Here is a 14,832-nt window from a genome sequence, read left to right on the forward strand (position 1 = left end):
TTTATGTTTTCCTCATACATAAGAATGCATTAATGAGCCTCTGTCATAATTCTTTATAGAAAAGACAGAAATCTGTGTTGTCAAATATTTTAATAGATAAATGCATTTTCTCAAGGTTATGTCCTACTGACATTTCAGTTTCCACCAAAGCCAGCGAGAACACAAAGGAAAAATATCATAAGAACGTCTCAAACAAACATTAATGCCATGTTCTTTTAAACCCTCCGGACTGATCCTTGGAGACAGGTACAGTACCGACAAACAGCCGTGGGACATGGCTCAGTTTATCGGTCGGCCTGGGCGATGCTTTATTGATCTCTCTCTCACTGTGAGGGAATTAACCTATCAACACAGGGGGTGGAGGAGCTCTGTCATTCTGTGAGAAAGATACACTCTCTGAACAGCAGGGTTGAGAAAAACAGAAAACAACAACAACAACAACAAAAAAATCTAAATTGGGAGCATCAAACATTTTCAATGATTTCTTTTACATTATTTCCCCACAATCTACATTTTTGCCCAAAGTCACGCAAAAAGAATATTTATTTCTCATTCTGAAGAAAACTCTAGCGATAGCTCATTGTTGCCTCAACTTAAATTCAAAACCGTATGTTTTGGGGGGGGGTTTTGAGTTTGCATTCCATGTAGTTGTTATAGCAGAAAAGTTAGTGCAGCTCTTTCATGGCCTCCATCCACAGCCAATGGGGTTTCATCTCGCTCAGATGGCTTTGGTGTTTTCACACTGCACACAGCTAATCTTCACACACTCATCCGTCTTGTTCAGAGGAGATTCCAGAAATTACTCCTACTTTCATCTGAAGAACATTTTTTGGTCAGAAATTCAATTTCCCTGACTTTGATCTCTTGTTTAACTTGTATCCAAAGAGGAAAGGGAAAAAAAAATATTTTTTTTTTTTTGCAACAAAAACCATGAGCAGTATCTTCAAGCAGGTTCATGCTCATGTTCTGTAATCAAGCTTTCATCTGGCCTTCTGACGCAGGTCATCTGAACGGTTCTCTTTTAGTGTAATTTGGCGGGTGAGTGGACTGCCAAGGATGTTTAATTATCCTTTCCTCCGCCTTGGCTCTTTAATCATCAGAGATATACAGATGGGTTCCTGATAATCTCTTTCACTTCATCAAAAGTGCTGTCTGTGTAGAGAATATTTATGAATGCTGGCATTGTTAGAGAGCCTTTGTTCGTTTTGTTCTGCTTTGCAATGTGTTATTTAATATGAAGTTTGTCCTCTATGATTTTCAATGATGTGCAGAGCAGATCAGCAGTTATCCAAGTGTTGAAACTCCTCATCTGAAGTTGCTGTTCCAAATTCGCTTTGAGGAAAATGCCAATTTGACATCTCGTTTACAAAAATGAAGCGTTTCCTAGAGCTACAAAAAAAAAAACCCTCTGCTAACTATAAATAATTGTATTGTCTCTGATGTATGGCCATTGACATAAGGGCTGTGATGACAGAAGTGAGTGGTTTATTATTGTCAGTGTCTAAGAAAGCAGTTCTGTGCTCTAACAGGTGTGGCTCTTGGGCGTCAGAGGGATATGACAACATCAAAGGACTGCCACGGTTAAGATAGCATTTTTTCAGACGCTTAGTGGTGACTTACAGCCCTACTGTGAAAATATCAGCATATTGCAAATCCCTGATTTCAGCTGATTTACCTGAGGAGAATATTTTTTTCTCTAGTACCTTAAATCCACTCTAAACTCTGATTTGTGTTTGTACTGCAGGGATTAAACCGTGAAGTGTGTTTTACAAAAATGGTCATGGAAACTATGACTGATGTAGTAGGTCATGTTCATCATGCTAAGGTATAGTTCTTCAGAAGAGGTGAGCAGATGTTGTATCATGAGGTCTCTGTACATTAACGTACACCTGTGTGACCAGCATTTTCATCCTGTAAATGGAGTCAAAAGCGTTACGGTACATATGAAGTTATTTCAGTTCACCCCCCCCATAAAGATCACCCCCAAAATAACTGATCGCTTTCTCTTTTAGTTCAAAATGGATGATTCATCAAATTCATGCACGTATTTATGGAAAAGTGTAATCTCCTTGGAAACATGACATCTTGCCCATGGCCTCGTGGAATACATACATACATACATGCATAAATAAATAAATAAATAACCCGACATGGCTTGACCCTCAGCCTTTGCCTCGCCTCTCGGATTTGTAGCCGCTTCTGGTAGCGCGTAGATGTTTTCCCATATTTATTTCCTCATTTTGTATTCTCATGCTCTCTGTTAAGCAAAAAACCATTTACCGTGGTAATTTTCCCCCACTCGCTCAGCCAAGGATGGCTGGGTTGTGAGCGGAATAAAATTCTCCCTTAAACGTAATTGCTCATCAATGTCGGTATGTTCAACGCATAATGGTCCTTTCACCCTGTGGAACTCATGAGCCATACCGATGATAACGTCTCTCTATTTTACACCTGTTCCAATTAGAGGCGTGGAGAAGACATATGCCGGAACGCCGTGGACACAGCGGGGTTCTGTGTCGAGTTAAGGGTGGCGTCCCTCAGAGACAGAGCAAGGCTTGTTTTAGCGACACTGGAGCTATACTAATCGTCATGACAACCGCTACCCTTGTGATTGCGAGTCAAAATAGGAATGTATGCTTCCCAACCATTACGACAGTTCAGGTTATTTTTTCAACATCAACAGAATATTTCCTGTTTCGAATCGCTTCTGTTTTTTTCAGGCAATAACCTAATAATATAACTCAGAAGGTGTCTAAATATAAAACAAAGAAATAAAACAGGGAAAAGAGAAACGAGGGGGAGATATTAAAAGAAAAAAAAAACATTTTGGAAGATGCACACTGCTATATGAAGGCTCTTTCTCAATCTCTTTGCTGTTCTGCGGTGAGATGAACCATGATTCTACCCTAAGCCTGCTTTGAGCCTTCTGACCTCCTGGTGGTCCCAGAGTGATCTGGCAGCCTGCCATCAGACTCTTAGGTTAAATACAGCTCTACGCAGCTCCCTAATTACCACTATATTTACTTGTTTTTGCCTCTGAAGATTTGCACCTGTGAGAACGTTCCACTGATGTGTAAAGACGGGCTTTAAGCTCGGGAATTAACCTTCTCTCCTGTTTGACAAGACCCACTTCCTTAAGGTTCATCTCACTCCGTCTCAATGGAAATTGATTCGCTCCTCTCTGTTTCTTTTTTTTTTTGTCATCTTTATCGAGTGCTAGTGAAGGATGAGCTGGAAAGACGCTTCTGAGCTGTGTTAAAATGCAAAACCCAAGCCGTTGGAGATAGAGAGGAGATAGATCACGTCAGGGTTGCAGAAAGAATAATTCAGTTCCCTCCTTTGTTGGCTCTACGTCCCCAAGAGTAGGTAACCATGGCAAAGTCATCCAGGGTCATCTCACCAAGGCTACAGCGCGATGATTACGAGACTACAGTGATCCTCTGTGACTGAAGCTCTCTCCACTGAGAGAGATTTCTCTCTTAACTGGGCCAGTTAGCCTTTAACCCCAGTGGGTCTATTCACTGCTGTGAACAAGTGTAGATTCCTGGCCCATGTACTGAATAAATGGATTGGTCTGATGTTACTGTGGATGATGACTATACCTCACAGAGCTACTTCACAGGGACTTCTTTACAACCATGGCCCTGGATGTAATGGATTTCTCTGCCTCATTTAAAGTTTCTCACTTCAGCAAGACTTCAGATTGGACCCTGCCTCAGAGTGTGAGAGGGAAACTGAGCGCTCAGCAGGTCACACACAGCACGCGCACACACACACACACATACACACACACACACACGCACGCAAATGCACACACGCACACACACACACACACAAACACACACACACACACACACACACAGTCCAACAGGTTTGTGCTGACTTCAAAAACACATCAGTCAGGCTTAGCTCTCTATCCTTTGTTCATATCTGCTGCATATTTTATGAAAAATGAAAAGGATCTTTTTTGAACCAGTGGAAAATCATGTACATTACTGCATGTTTTAGGAGTACGGTAAGCCTTCTCCTCCTTTTGAAAAAATCTCGCACTCCAGAGCCTTGCAGCCTGTGTGCATGTGTGTGTGTGTGTCTGTGTGTGTGCGCGTGCGTGTGTGTGTGTGTGTGTGCGTGCCTGTGGTTTAGGTTCTTGTGGCATGTCAATAGGTTATTAATTTTTATTTGCAGTAAAATGGAGGTGACTGGGGAGTCCCCATAAAAATGTAAAGACAAAAGCGTGTGTTTGCGTGTGTTAATGGTGCTGGACAGTAGATCAATACCGAAGCAGCTGTGCCGACAGTACATTTACCCCTGTGCTGCCAGTGATTTCCTGTCTCTCTCTTTAGTCTAGCTGCCATGTTAACACTGCCTCTGCCTGTCTCAGGAGAGCAGGCCTACTTTCCGCCAGTCTTTCTGTAGAGCTAACTAATTCGGGAGCTCACCCTCACTTTTCCCAGGACAACAAAAACACAATGTGGAAAACTCTGATCAAAGCGCAGACAGGTGCATTCTGGCACCCATAGATAATCCCTTTTAAACAGTCATGTGACAAACTACTTCATAATAGAAACACTCCGTTGAGATTAGTCCATGACAAGGAGTATAGTCTTTGTAGCGATGTTTTAAAAGGCAAAAAGAAACTGTTAAAACTTTACACGTTTAAACATGATTAAGTTCTGCTTTTGATCAACTATTGAATAATCCTTTCTTTGTCTTGCTTTGATACCACATGTTATAAAAATTACTCAGATTTTATAAGTATTTTCACTGTTCCTGCACACACCTCTCAGACATCTAACTAGTCTCTTAAAAGATTTGTGGTAATTCAGTGCTGTGGATGGCCAGTCCCAGTTAACATGGACAAAAAGTTATAATATCAGAGCAGTACAGGCTGAGAAAGAACTAGAGTGAGGACTTATTGAACAGTGCCCTTCATTTCCTCTAGTCAGCAGTAGTGCATTGTAAACATTGGCTTGCATGTCCTGTGTCCTTGTAACATGGGTTTATTCCATATTCCTTGTCAAAACTAAGCATTGATTTAACACTCTGCTCATGCCTCGAACAAACTACTAAGAGATAATAGCTGGCCTCTTGTGGTTTCTTTCTCTAACTCACTTGGTTATTTTCTCTATCTCTACCACTTGATCTTTTATGCCTCCCCCTTGGCCTGCTGTGAGTGCTCCATACACAACGCCAAATACATTGATTACTGCCAGTCAGGAAGCCCATAACGTTTCTTTTTCCCCTCTGCATTAACTCCTCAGTGTGAGCAACCAGCCCCAACTAGCAACATACACCATCATTCACCCTTAGGGGAAGCAGCTGAAAGAATCCAGCCATCTGTGTGTGCCTCTGTACTTTCTAAAAAAAAAATTCCCCCTCTTTCTCTCTCTCTCTCTCTCCATACTTCCTCCTCTCCTGTTTCTGCCACCTATTCCAAGTGGGAATCTTCGTCATGACAAATAACCTACAGAACTCTAGTCTATCAATTCCTTTTTGTGTTGATTTAACACACAATGCCGCACATGATAATAACAACTAATCCGTCTGCAGGGGTTGATAACATTCATGCTGGTGTGGTTCAAATTGCCTGTCGGTCTTGTGATGGCGTAGCTTCATTTTCTCTCTGCCTCCTGGTCTGCGTGTCAGTGGCAAGATATCAGATTGTTGCCAGACCTCCTACCGACTGTCCAGTCTGTGTTAGCTACCCATGGAGTTTGGCTAGTCTGTAAGTTTGGCCTCCGAACATCGAAATTAGGTTTGGCTGCTTTCCATGAAAAAGGATCCAAGTGCACAAACCTTCACCCAACCATGGCAGTGTATCATCACACACATCAGGGGGCAACTGACTCACTGTGTCACTCCTCTCCAAAATGCATCCAGCCCCCCTGAGTGGACAACATTGCGGGTCACTGGAGCATAGTGCCATTTTAGCTCCCCAAATGTTAACTGTTAACAGGGAAGTGATGCATTTGAGACATAAGGGGGTGTTTTGTATCATCTCTGTAACATGCCGAAAAACCGAACTTCAGACCTTTACCTGGTATCTCGGCACTCAGCTAACACTCTTCCTCTCTCTTCTCTTCTTCTTCACTACACAGAGAGCTCCCATAGCTTTTAGATTGGCCTCTCTTCTTGGTTGCTTAGGAGCTTCTCTGTTTTTCATTTCTTTGATGTGGGTGTGTAAAGAAGTAAAGAAAAAACAGGTTTCGTTCCATTTCATCATCCTGAGCATTACAATATGCCCCAGAAGAAAGAAAATGAGAGAGAAGAACCTAGGCCTGGTTTAAGTCCGAGGCAAAGAGATCAGAACCTCAATTCAAAGCTATCAGCCCAGAACACAATTCTGTAAACACATGCGCCATGCCATGGAATTGGACATAAAGGTCATGGAACAATAAAGCCCCTTCCGTGAAAACTGGATTGACGGTGGAGGAGTGCGGGCGTTCTTAGAGCCCCCCCCTCTATGAGAGGTGTTGTTAAAAAACCGTTAGCGAATGAATTCAGCTCACGTACCCGGAGAGATTTACTGCCTTCTGTTTCTCAGGCAGGAGGTCAGTGACAAAACACATGGTCATATTTACATGCTGGCTAAAAGCTCTTCAAAGTCAAAAGTAGATCTACCTGTCTTCTAACTGTACCGTACTAAAGTCGTATTTGTGTCATATTTATGTCATATTTTATATTTGTCTGATGGGACAGTGTCTGGGATCAGTGCGCCAATTTCCGACAGGGTTAATGATAATGCGTACTTGTGTGGCGGCATTAGCAACAGTGCAAGAGAGACAGAGAGAGATAGAGAGAGATTGGCTTGTCTTGGTTGGCTCAGGTTGGTTTTGCTACAACACTTTAAAAAGCACTTTCAGGTTTCAAGGTAAAACAGTCTACCTGCCTTTGAATCACTCCCCAGCTACTGTTGAAGGTCTAATTTGAAGTTTGGTTAGCATTCACAAGCCATGGGACATACACACACACACAAACACATGCACATGCACACACACCATACACACACACACACACACACACACACACACACCTGATAATTACCTCTTAATTACAGACCTCATATTCTCATAAGTTATGCCACAATGGCTAGACTCAGGGGCTGATAGAAGAGGGGTTCATCAAAACACCTGTTCATTTCTCCCTCAATCTCTCACGCTCTCTTTCTATTATATTACCCCTGTGTGTGGTGCATTCACAGTAACCTCTTCTCTTGACACAGGATTACCTTGACATATATATATATATATTTTTTTTTTTTTTTGATACTGTGGGCTTTTGTGGGCCGTTGTTTATTGAACAATACTGCGCTGAAGCGTCCTGTCAGCCCTGATGTTACAGACGTACTGTGGAAGTGAATGGTCTTTGTCACACTGCTTTTGACTCTGGTAAATTAATCAGCCCAACGGGGGGAAAACGTTTGTCAGATCGCTGTCAAAATGTCAGCTGCTTTGACACTTGCTTTGACAAGTGTGCATTGTATTGCTTTTAGTGCACTCTACATCTGCCTGCAGGACATCATTCATAAACAACTCACTTCGTACAGCATCTAAGCTCTTTACCTCTCACGCATGGCTGTTGTGTCACAGATCCATGTAAGGGGGAAGAATGGAAGAATGAGAATAACTGATCTTTATAGCCCTGCTTAGTTTAGGACAATGTTAAATGTGTTGTTCCTGATAGAAGCAGTTTATTTCTTTTGGGGATGGAGGCAGGTCTGTTGTATCTAGGACTTTTACTATGAGATGAAAACATGAATTTTAAAAAATGAATAAAAAGAGATTCTAATGCTTGGTTTTAGAACCAGGTAACATACAATATGTTTGGCTAAGATTAATAACCCTTTGTGAGGCTTGTTCTGTTGGTTCTTCTCTCTCTCTCTCTCTCTCTCTCTCTCTCTCTCTCTCTCTCTCTCTCTCTCTCTCTCTCTCTCTCTCTGTAAATTAAATGCGAATTCGGTCATATTTATCCATGACTTCTCACATCTCAACACTCATTATGTCGTGAGGCCTCCCAAGAATCAGGTGGCAGCAAAGGGCAATGCATCCAGAAGCCACCAAAGAAGAAGTCTTCCCCACGCCTCAACATCATGCTGGGACTTGTTTCTAGAATATTCAAACCCTGCTGTTTTGTTCTCTCATTTGTGTGGTCTTGAACTTGACTGCATGTCATTCGTTGCAAGCAGGTGTTGAACATCACGCGTTTAAAGATTAATCATTTTTTGAGTGTTGTCTCTGTTTCCTTTGTTCTTCAAAGTACGACCTGAGTTTTGTTAACATTGGCATCTTATCGTCATCCTATCAACACTACACCAGGACATGTTATCTCTGCAAGTGGCTCCTGAAAGATCTTGTCTAGCTTGGTGGAAAACTGCACATTCACACAACCTGTTGGTCAGGTGACTAAGGCACGTTCCTCTGAACTAATAACCAGGACCAGGCGCTCAAGTTCACATCAACAACACACTTTTCATCTTCTCAGACAGGGCATGCAAAACACAAATATACTCACGCGCAAAGGCAATATTGCAAATTCACATATAAAACGAACGCTACAAGAAAAAAAAAAGTCTCGTTTCTCAAAATGAAACACAGTGTGGCACACGGTGGTTTAATCTTCCGAGCAGCAGTGGGCTGTCACAAGCAGACGTCAACGGAGACTCGTCTGACAGCAAACACGAAAGAGCTTTCATAATGACGATCCTCACTGCTGTGTAAGGACAGCGCTAAAGAGAAAGGTCTTTTTCTCCCCAGAGATAAGGGATCTGCAGTTGGGTACATTTTGTCATGCATGACGGCTCCCGTTCTGCTCGTGAAATATTGACCCGTCGCTGGCCCGCTCTGTTACGTGTCTGTGCAGACAATGTCACTGTGAGTAAGAACGGCCAGCAAATGAAATTAACCTTGTGCTGTAACTCTGATATTACACTGAACTGCAAGGGACGCAGAGTGCAGCTTCGTTCCTGGAACGACTGGCATAGAAGTGAGAGTCTAATGGCGTGATGAAATGGACTGAGGGATTAGGAGTGCTCTATATCTTTAGCACAGGGCAGAAGATCATCTTCCCTCTCTCTGTGAATAAGAAATTCCAGTACAAGTTTAGCTTTTAGACCTCAGAGGAATAACTTATCACAGGCGGCGTAAAATCACACAGAGAATTTGGAATGTTACTTCATATTGTAAAGTATTGTTGCCAAGCACTTTCATCATGGTCATCATCATCATCATCATCAGTGGGCGCATTTCCTGAATGAGTTTCAGGGCAGCACTAAGCTTGACATGCCTCTATCGTGTGTCACACTTGTGTGTTTGGTGTGTTTGAAGTATCACCTCTGTGGTGGGGCGGGGGCTCAGTTGCCGAGAAACGTGAGATGTTTGGCAGATTTAGCCGTGCCTTGTCGGAGGGCAGGAAGATGGACAGATTTCTGCGTCCCTCTCTCTATTCGACATGGGCAGAGCCTCTGCTGTGCTTTTCATGTGAGAGACTTCTAAAAGGCTCTTGAAGAATTCGCTGTGAACTGGAGAGCGTATAATAACTGGAAAAGCCTTTCGGCACAAAAGTCTCTCTTATCTCTTGTCACTCAAGGATCGCACTCATATCACTTGTTGAACCTTAAAGGTCACCTTTATTGGGCGAAGGAGCATTTACACCATGTAAACCGTCAAACATGATCTGACCCTCTCCCCCATTAGATCAGCATGTGTCTCTACACACTGGATCAGCCTGACTCAATAAGACTGATCTGATCTTGGCTCTGAGAAAATCCATCAAAGCCGTAAATTCATTAACCACTGTAATTACCAGATTTCCAACCACAGCTATGGGAAACAGCCCTGATCCGATTTGCAAAAGTCAAGAAAATTGATTTTTACAGTCGGGCAGAAACCATTGTTGAGTGTGTCACTAGGGAATCAATTAAGTGTTTTAATGGTAGTTGCACTGGACTGATGAAATGAAGGATGTTACTTCTACATGGTTTGAATGATGGATTTAAAATGGATAACCTCGTTGCTGCAGCAGCTTGCAGTGGGTCTAGTGTGTTTTGTTGGTTTTTTTATTGTAATTAGGAGAAATGAGGTTGTTGGATAGGACTGATGTAGGCTGACACCAGGTCTCTGTGTAATAAAGCTCTCATATTTTTGCTCTGACTTTTACAATGATGCAGGGCTGTTTTTATTACAACACCGAGGTTGACTTGTTGTTTCTTTTGCTCTGAGCACTATCTATGTCTTGCATATTTTTTGGACCATTTATGTACCAGCTCTCTCTCTCTCTCCCTCTCTCTCTCTCTCTCTCTCTCATTCATGTTTTCTTTTTCTTTGCATATATTCCTTCCTGTCAGCTGACAAATCCAGGAGTTGCATATTTTACACGGGTTGCTGCTTGGTGGCCTGTTTCCTCTCTCACGTCCAATCCAAACCTCCCATCTCACATCTTCACCATCTCACTCATTTCTCACGTCTCTCTCAGTAGGTTTATCTTTCTTTCCTCTCCCTCTCTCTCTCTTTCCCCCTCAGGCTTGGCTGACTGAGATCCATGAGTACGCCCAGCAAGATGTGGTCCTAATGCTTCTTGGGAACAAGGTGAGTGTGCTCTGCTGAGATTCATCCGTGCTGAGCGGTAGACTGGATCATGGATGAGTGCCCTTGCTGACTGATAGAGAAGCGGACAGACACGGTTTGTTGGTGTACGTGTTTACGTCTAGTTGTACCGCTGCGCTCAGGTGGAAAAGTATTCAGTAACAGATTAGCAGACATGCCTGAGGGGATTAAAGATGGCTTATCATTATGTATTATTACTGTGTGCAGCAGTTAGATCGGCGAACAGATGTCTAGCCTTTGAGCTTAGTTAGACTTTCTCATCCTAATGCGGAAAAGCCATCCGCTCATTAGAATTCTGCCAGTGAATCATCACTCCCCGATACTCTTTTATTTCTCTCACAATCTCGTAAAATTGTACTATACAAAAAAAAAAAGTGAAATAGTGTGGTTCAGCTGTTATATTACTAGCCTTTGGTGCTTGGCTTACGCTTACAGTACAATGCAGGCCACCTCCAGAATACAAAGATACTAATTTAGGAGTTAATCACCTCTAACATGGCCTGTCTAATCTCTAATTATAATTGCCACTACTACAATCATAATTATCGCCACATGTATCATAATGCCAACCAGCAGGATAATAAGTAACCAGAGCAGGATACAGTCTCTGCAGAGGCAAGACAGGACATAGTTACGGCCTATTGCTTCATCTAAACTAAACCTCAAAGATATTGTGGAATAGGCTTTCTTTCAGATAAGGGCCGTTTAGCAAATATGGGGTAATTGAATACGAGTAAACCATTTCAAAAAGATTTTCAGGCTTTGTGTGACTGTTCTCAGAGGACCATCGCCAAGCTTCAAGCTGAGTGGTTTTAAGAAATCTTTTTTTTTTTTTTAATGTGTTTCAAATTAAGCCTGTGATGTACTCGCTCTATGAAAAGACTGATTCATTTAATGGTAGGCAAATTGGTTTCCACAAAATTTCAACTAGAATATTATGAAAATTGTAACAAAGGAAAAAAAAAAATTGTCCTAGAAACTCAATCAGTAGTGTTTCGTTCTTCTGTGGGCTGCCCTGCTGTTGAACTCATAGACATGCCTGAAGCCTGAGTTTCATGATTAAATCATTCCTATCATATCAGATATCCAATGAGTCAACAGTCCAGCTATTATATGAATATTGCTTTTCCAACTGTAACTGATTTTAGCAGAAAATGATTTTTATTTTTAATGAGAACTATCCTAATGGGAAATTTGGTCCATATACTGTTTAAATGAAGGACTTTTGTCAATCATCGCTTTGTTAAACGTGCAAACTTTTCCTGAACTATATCCCGTATCTGTGGATGCTCAGACAGAGCACCTGTGCTCTGCTTCCTCACCTTTAGGTTTTAGCCTGTTATTTGCAATACCAGTTGGATTGTAGGTAGGGTCATGTATTTGATATGTGCTAAGATGTTTTCCTGGTTGTGGTGTTTTTGTGTGAATCTACAGGCCGACGCCACACATGACAGAGTGGTTAAACGAGAGGAAGGAGAAAAACTTGCTAAGGTGAGTTCCAGAAGAAAGAGGGAAAAACAGATTTTTATCAAAGTAGAGTGTGTGTGTGTGTGTGTGTGTGTGTGTGTGTGTGTGTGTGTGTGTGTGTGTGTGTGTGTGTGAGCGAGTGTGTGTGCATGCATGTGTGACCGTAAGCTTCTTTGTTTTTCTGTTTACTTCAGTCTATACCTAGCCAAATTACTATTGATTTTCACTGCCATTGAAAAAAAAATGCACTATCTGCAAAAACAGAGGCCCAATCATAAATGGACTGGTTGGATTTATGATCCTGTTTTTGCACCATAAATGAGTACATTTGAAGTGTTATCTGATCCTGTACACTCATTGAGGTGGACTCCCTGTTCTCTTGAACCTCTGCAAACATACCCGGTATTTTTTTTTTTTTTAATTTTACCTGCGTCCTAGACAGGTCATATACCAGTGGAGAAATATACTGTAAAAAAGACAGTTGGGAGATATGCCAGTAAAGTTTATTTTCCGTGCTGCTTATGAACTCATAAGCGACACTCACGTTAGTTTAAAGTTCTTTCTCTGAATATCACTGGAGCTGTTTCTGTGAGAGAAATCAGTGCTGTCCACGTAACTCCCGTGAAACTTAGAGCAGCTCCATTTTTTTTAACTTCAGTTTACAAAGCTGAGAGAGAGGAAACTCTCTGTAAAACTGTTTAAAAAGCCTTAAATCCTCACAGATGCAGACTTTACATTCATTAGCACAGACGGTTTGTGACTGTTATGCTTCTAAGCTTCTGTCATTGACTACTCTCTCTTTCCTCTCTGTTTTTGTTCTTTTTTCCCCTGTTTTGTAGGAATATGGTGTGCCATTTATGGAGACCAGTGCAAGATCAGGCCTGAACGTGGAGCTGGCCTTCACAGCTATAGCTAAGTAAGTACCCTACAACCCAGACTTTTATAAACCACAGTCATACAAAGGATGTCTCAGATATTAAGATGCTTGGTGGGTAATATGATGTATTTTTGAACAGAAAAATCCAATGCTTATGCCACCACAGTGGCACTAAGTTTCTATCAGCACTGCAGGCTTTTTGCTATTTGTTTATGGCACTGATTACGAGCTTTGGAGACACTGATAGCATAGCTACTGGATTCTCTTATCTTTTTTCACCTTGCATCTGCCCCCCTCTTTCTCTTTTATGGCCTTCCTGTCTGTTTTGCCTGTTGCTTGCTTTGAGATTTTCCCCTCCATCCTCCGCCTGCTGTCCTCCACTTCTCTCTCATTCGTTCTTTGCCTCTTTCCCCACAGAGAGCTGAAGCACAGATCCATGAAGGTAGATCCCAATGAGCCTAAGTTTAAACTGCAAGAGTACGTCAACAAAGAGATGAAGAGCACGGGATGCTGCAGGTCCTAAACCTGCCAGTGTGTGTGTGTGTGTGTGTGTGTGTGTGTGTGTGTGTGTGTGTGTGTATGTGTGTGCGTGTGTGCGTGTGTATGTGTATGTGTGTGCGTGTGAGAGTGCGCATGTCTGCCTGTCTGTCTTTCTGTCTTGTCTTTCTCCCCTTTCTGCATTGTGTCCTGGAAAATCCTCAGACCCACCTTCCTTTGCAGCTGTGAATGTAACCCACACACTCCTAATCCTGACAGCACACACCCTCTGCTGTGTTTTCCCACAGTCAAATCTTCCTCTCCCCTGGTCCCTTTTCTGTCATACTTCCACAAGCCTAAACACCCCACCCTGCTTCCCATTTATAAAATATCAGTCTTTTTACACTATTCATGTGAATAGCACATTAAACTGCTTCACACCACACTGTGCTTCTGTATCCTACTCTGCCACTGTAGACTCACCAGCCTGTGGGTAGAGAGATGATTCTGACCCCCCGTGGTTGACTCAGTTCGAACCTCACCCGCCAGGCACTGGGTCCCTCTAGCGCTTCTCACATGTGTCTGTCACACACTCATACACCTACACACGTACATGCTCCCACCCACAGAGCCTCCCCCCTGAGCAAATCAGCACTCAGGATCCTGCAGGCACGGTAGAGGAAGAGGGGGTGGAGGCAATTTTGTTCTGGGGAGCAGAGAGACCAGTGGTATTAAGTGCAGTTGAAGAGCGGAGCTCTCTCACACTTCAGTGCCACAAATGGTCATTTAGAGTCAGTGTGGCCAATGGACATTCAATGCTACCTTTTTCCTCCCTTACCTTTCTAACCAATACAATTAAGCAACATCACATATCTGGTGAAGGTCTCTACTTGGTGCCAATGTAAATATGAATATTTTAGGTTAGTTTGGGTCAGGAATGTACAGACCATCTCAGCCACGTTTAGACACCAGCATTTTAGTTTAACAGAAAATATTTACCCATCCCAGAAAACCAAATGCCCAAATAATAAAACTGTGTGATTGTTGTTGTGTCAGAAAACTTCAAGCCACTTTCTTAATCCTCTGGGTTCATAATAATCTATCAAATAATACTAATAACAAAGTCAAAGCTATAATTCTAAAATGGAATCTGTATATTTCAAGAAAACCTTATTTTGGAAAGAAATGTGTACATTCTTCATTTTGTTCTTTACATTTATTATCAGTTGATTGATGTTTTATTTAATTTAGAGGGCATTAACTGATATCTGTAGAATTCTAATAATTAACATACAGTTCTAGCAAAGTAGAAATAGCTGTGAGATAAAGCAAGCTAATTTACACGTAGTTTAGACTCTAACTTCTGCCGAATCAAGTTAAAATGAACAGTGGGAAGGAAAAACCTACAAA

General features: G+C 42.0%; 1 protein-coding gene across 1 annotated transcript in view; it reads left to right on the forward strand.

Annotated features, from left to right (window-relative positions):
- The window catches only part of LOC115826800 (ras-related protein Rab-26-like), a 49,710-nt gene extending 36,242 nt beyond the window's left edge, over nt 1-13,468 (forward strand). Inside the window, exons 6-9 of the mRNA XM_030790706.1 lie at nt 10,518-10,583; nt 12,036-12,092; nt 12,908-12,984; nt 13,363-13,468. Of these exons, the coding sequence (XP_030646566.1) occupies nt 10,518-10,583; nt 12,036-12,092; nt 12,908-12,984; nt 13,363-13,468 (306 nt within the window). The remainder of the gene's footprint in view (nt 1-10,517; nt 10,584-12,035; nt 12,093-12,907; nt 12,985-13,362) is intronic.
- The last annotated feature ends 1,364 nt before the right edge of the window (nt 13,469-14,832 follow it).

The sequence above is a fragment of the Chanos chanos genome, chromosome 13 (genome assembly GCF_902362185.1).
Source record: "Chanos chanos chromosome 13, fChaCha1.1, whole genome shotgun sequence".
Classification (NCBI taxonomy): domain Eukaryota; kingdom Metazoa; phylum Chordata; class Actinopteri; order Gonorynchiformes; family Chanidae; genus Chanos; species Chanos chanos.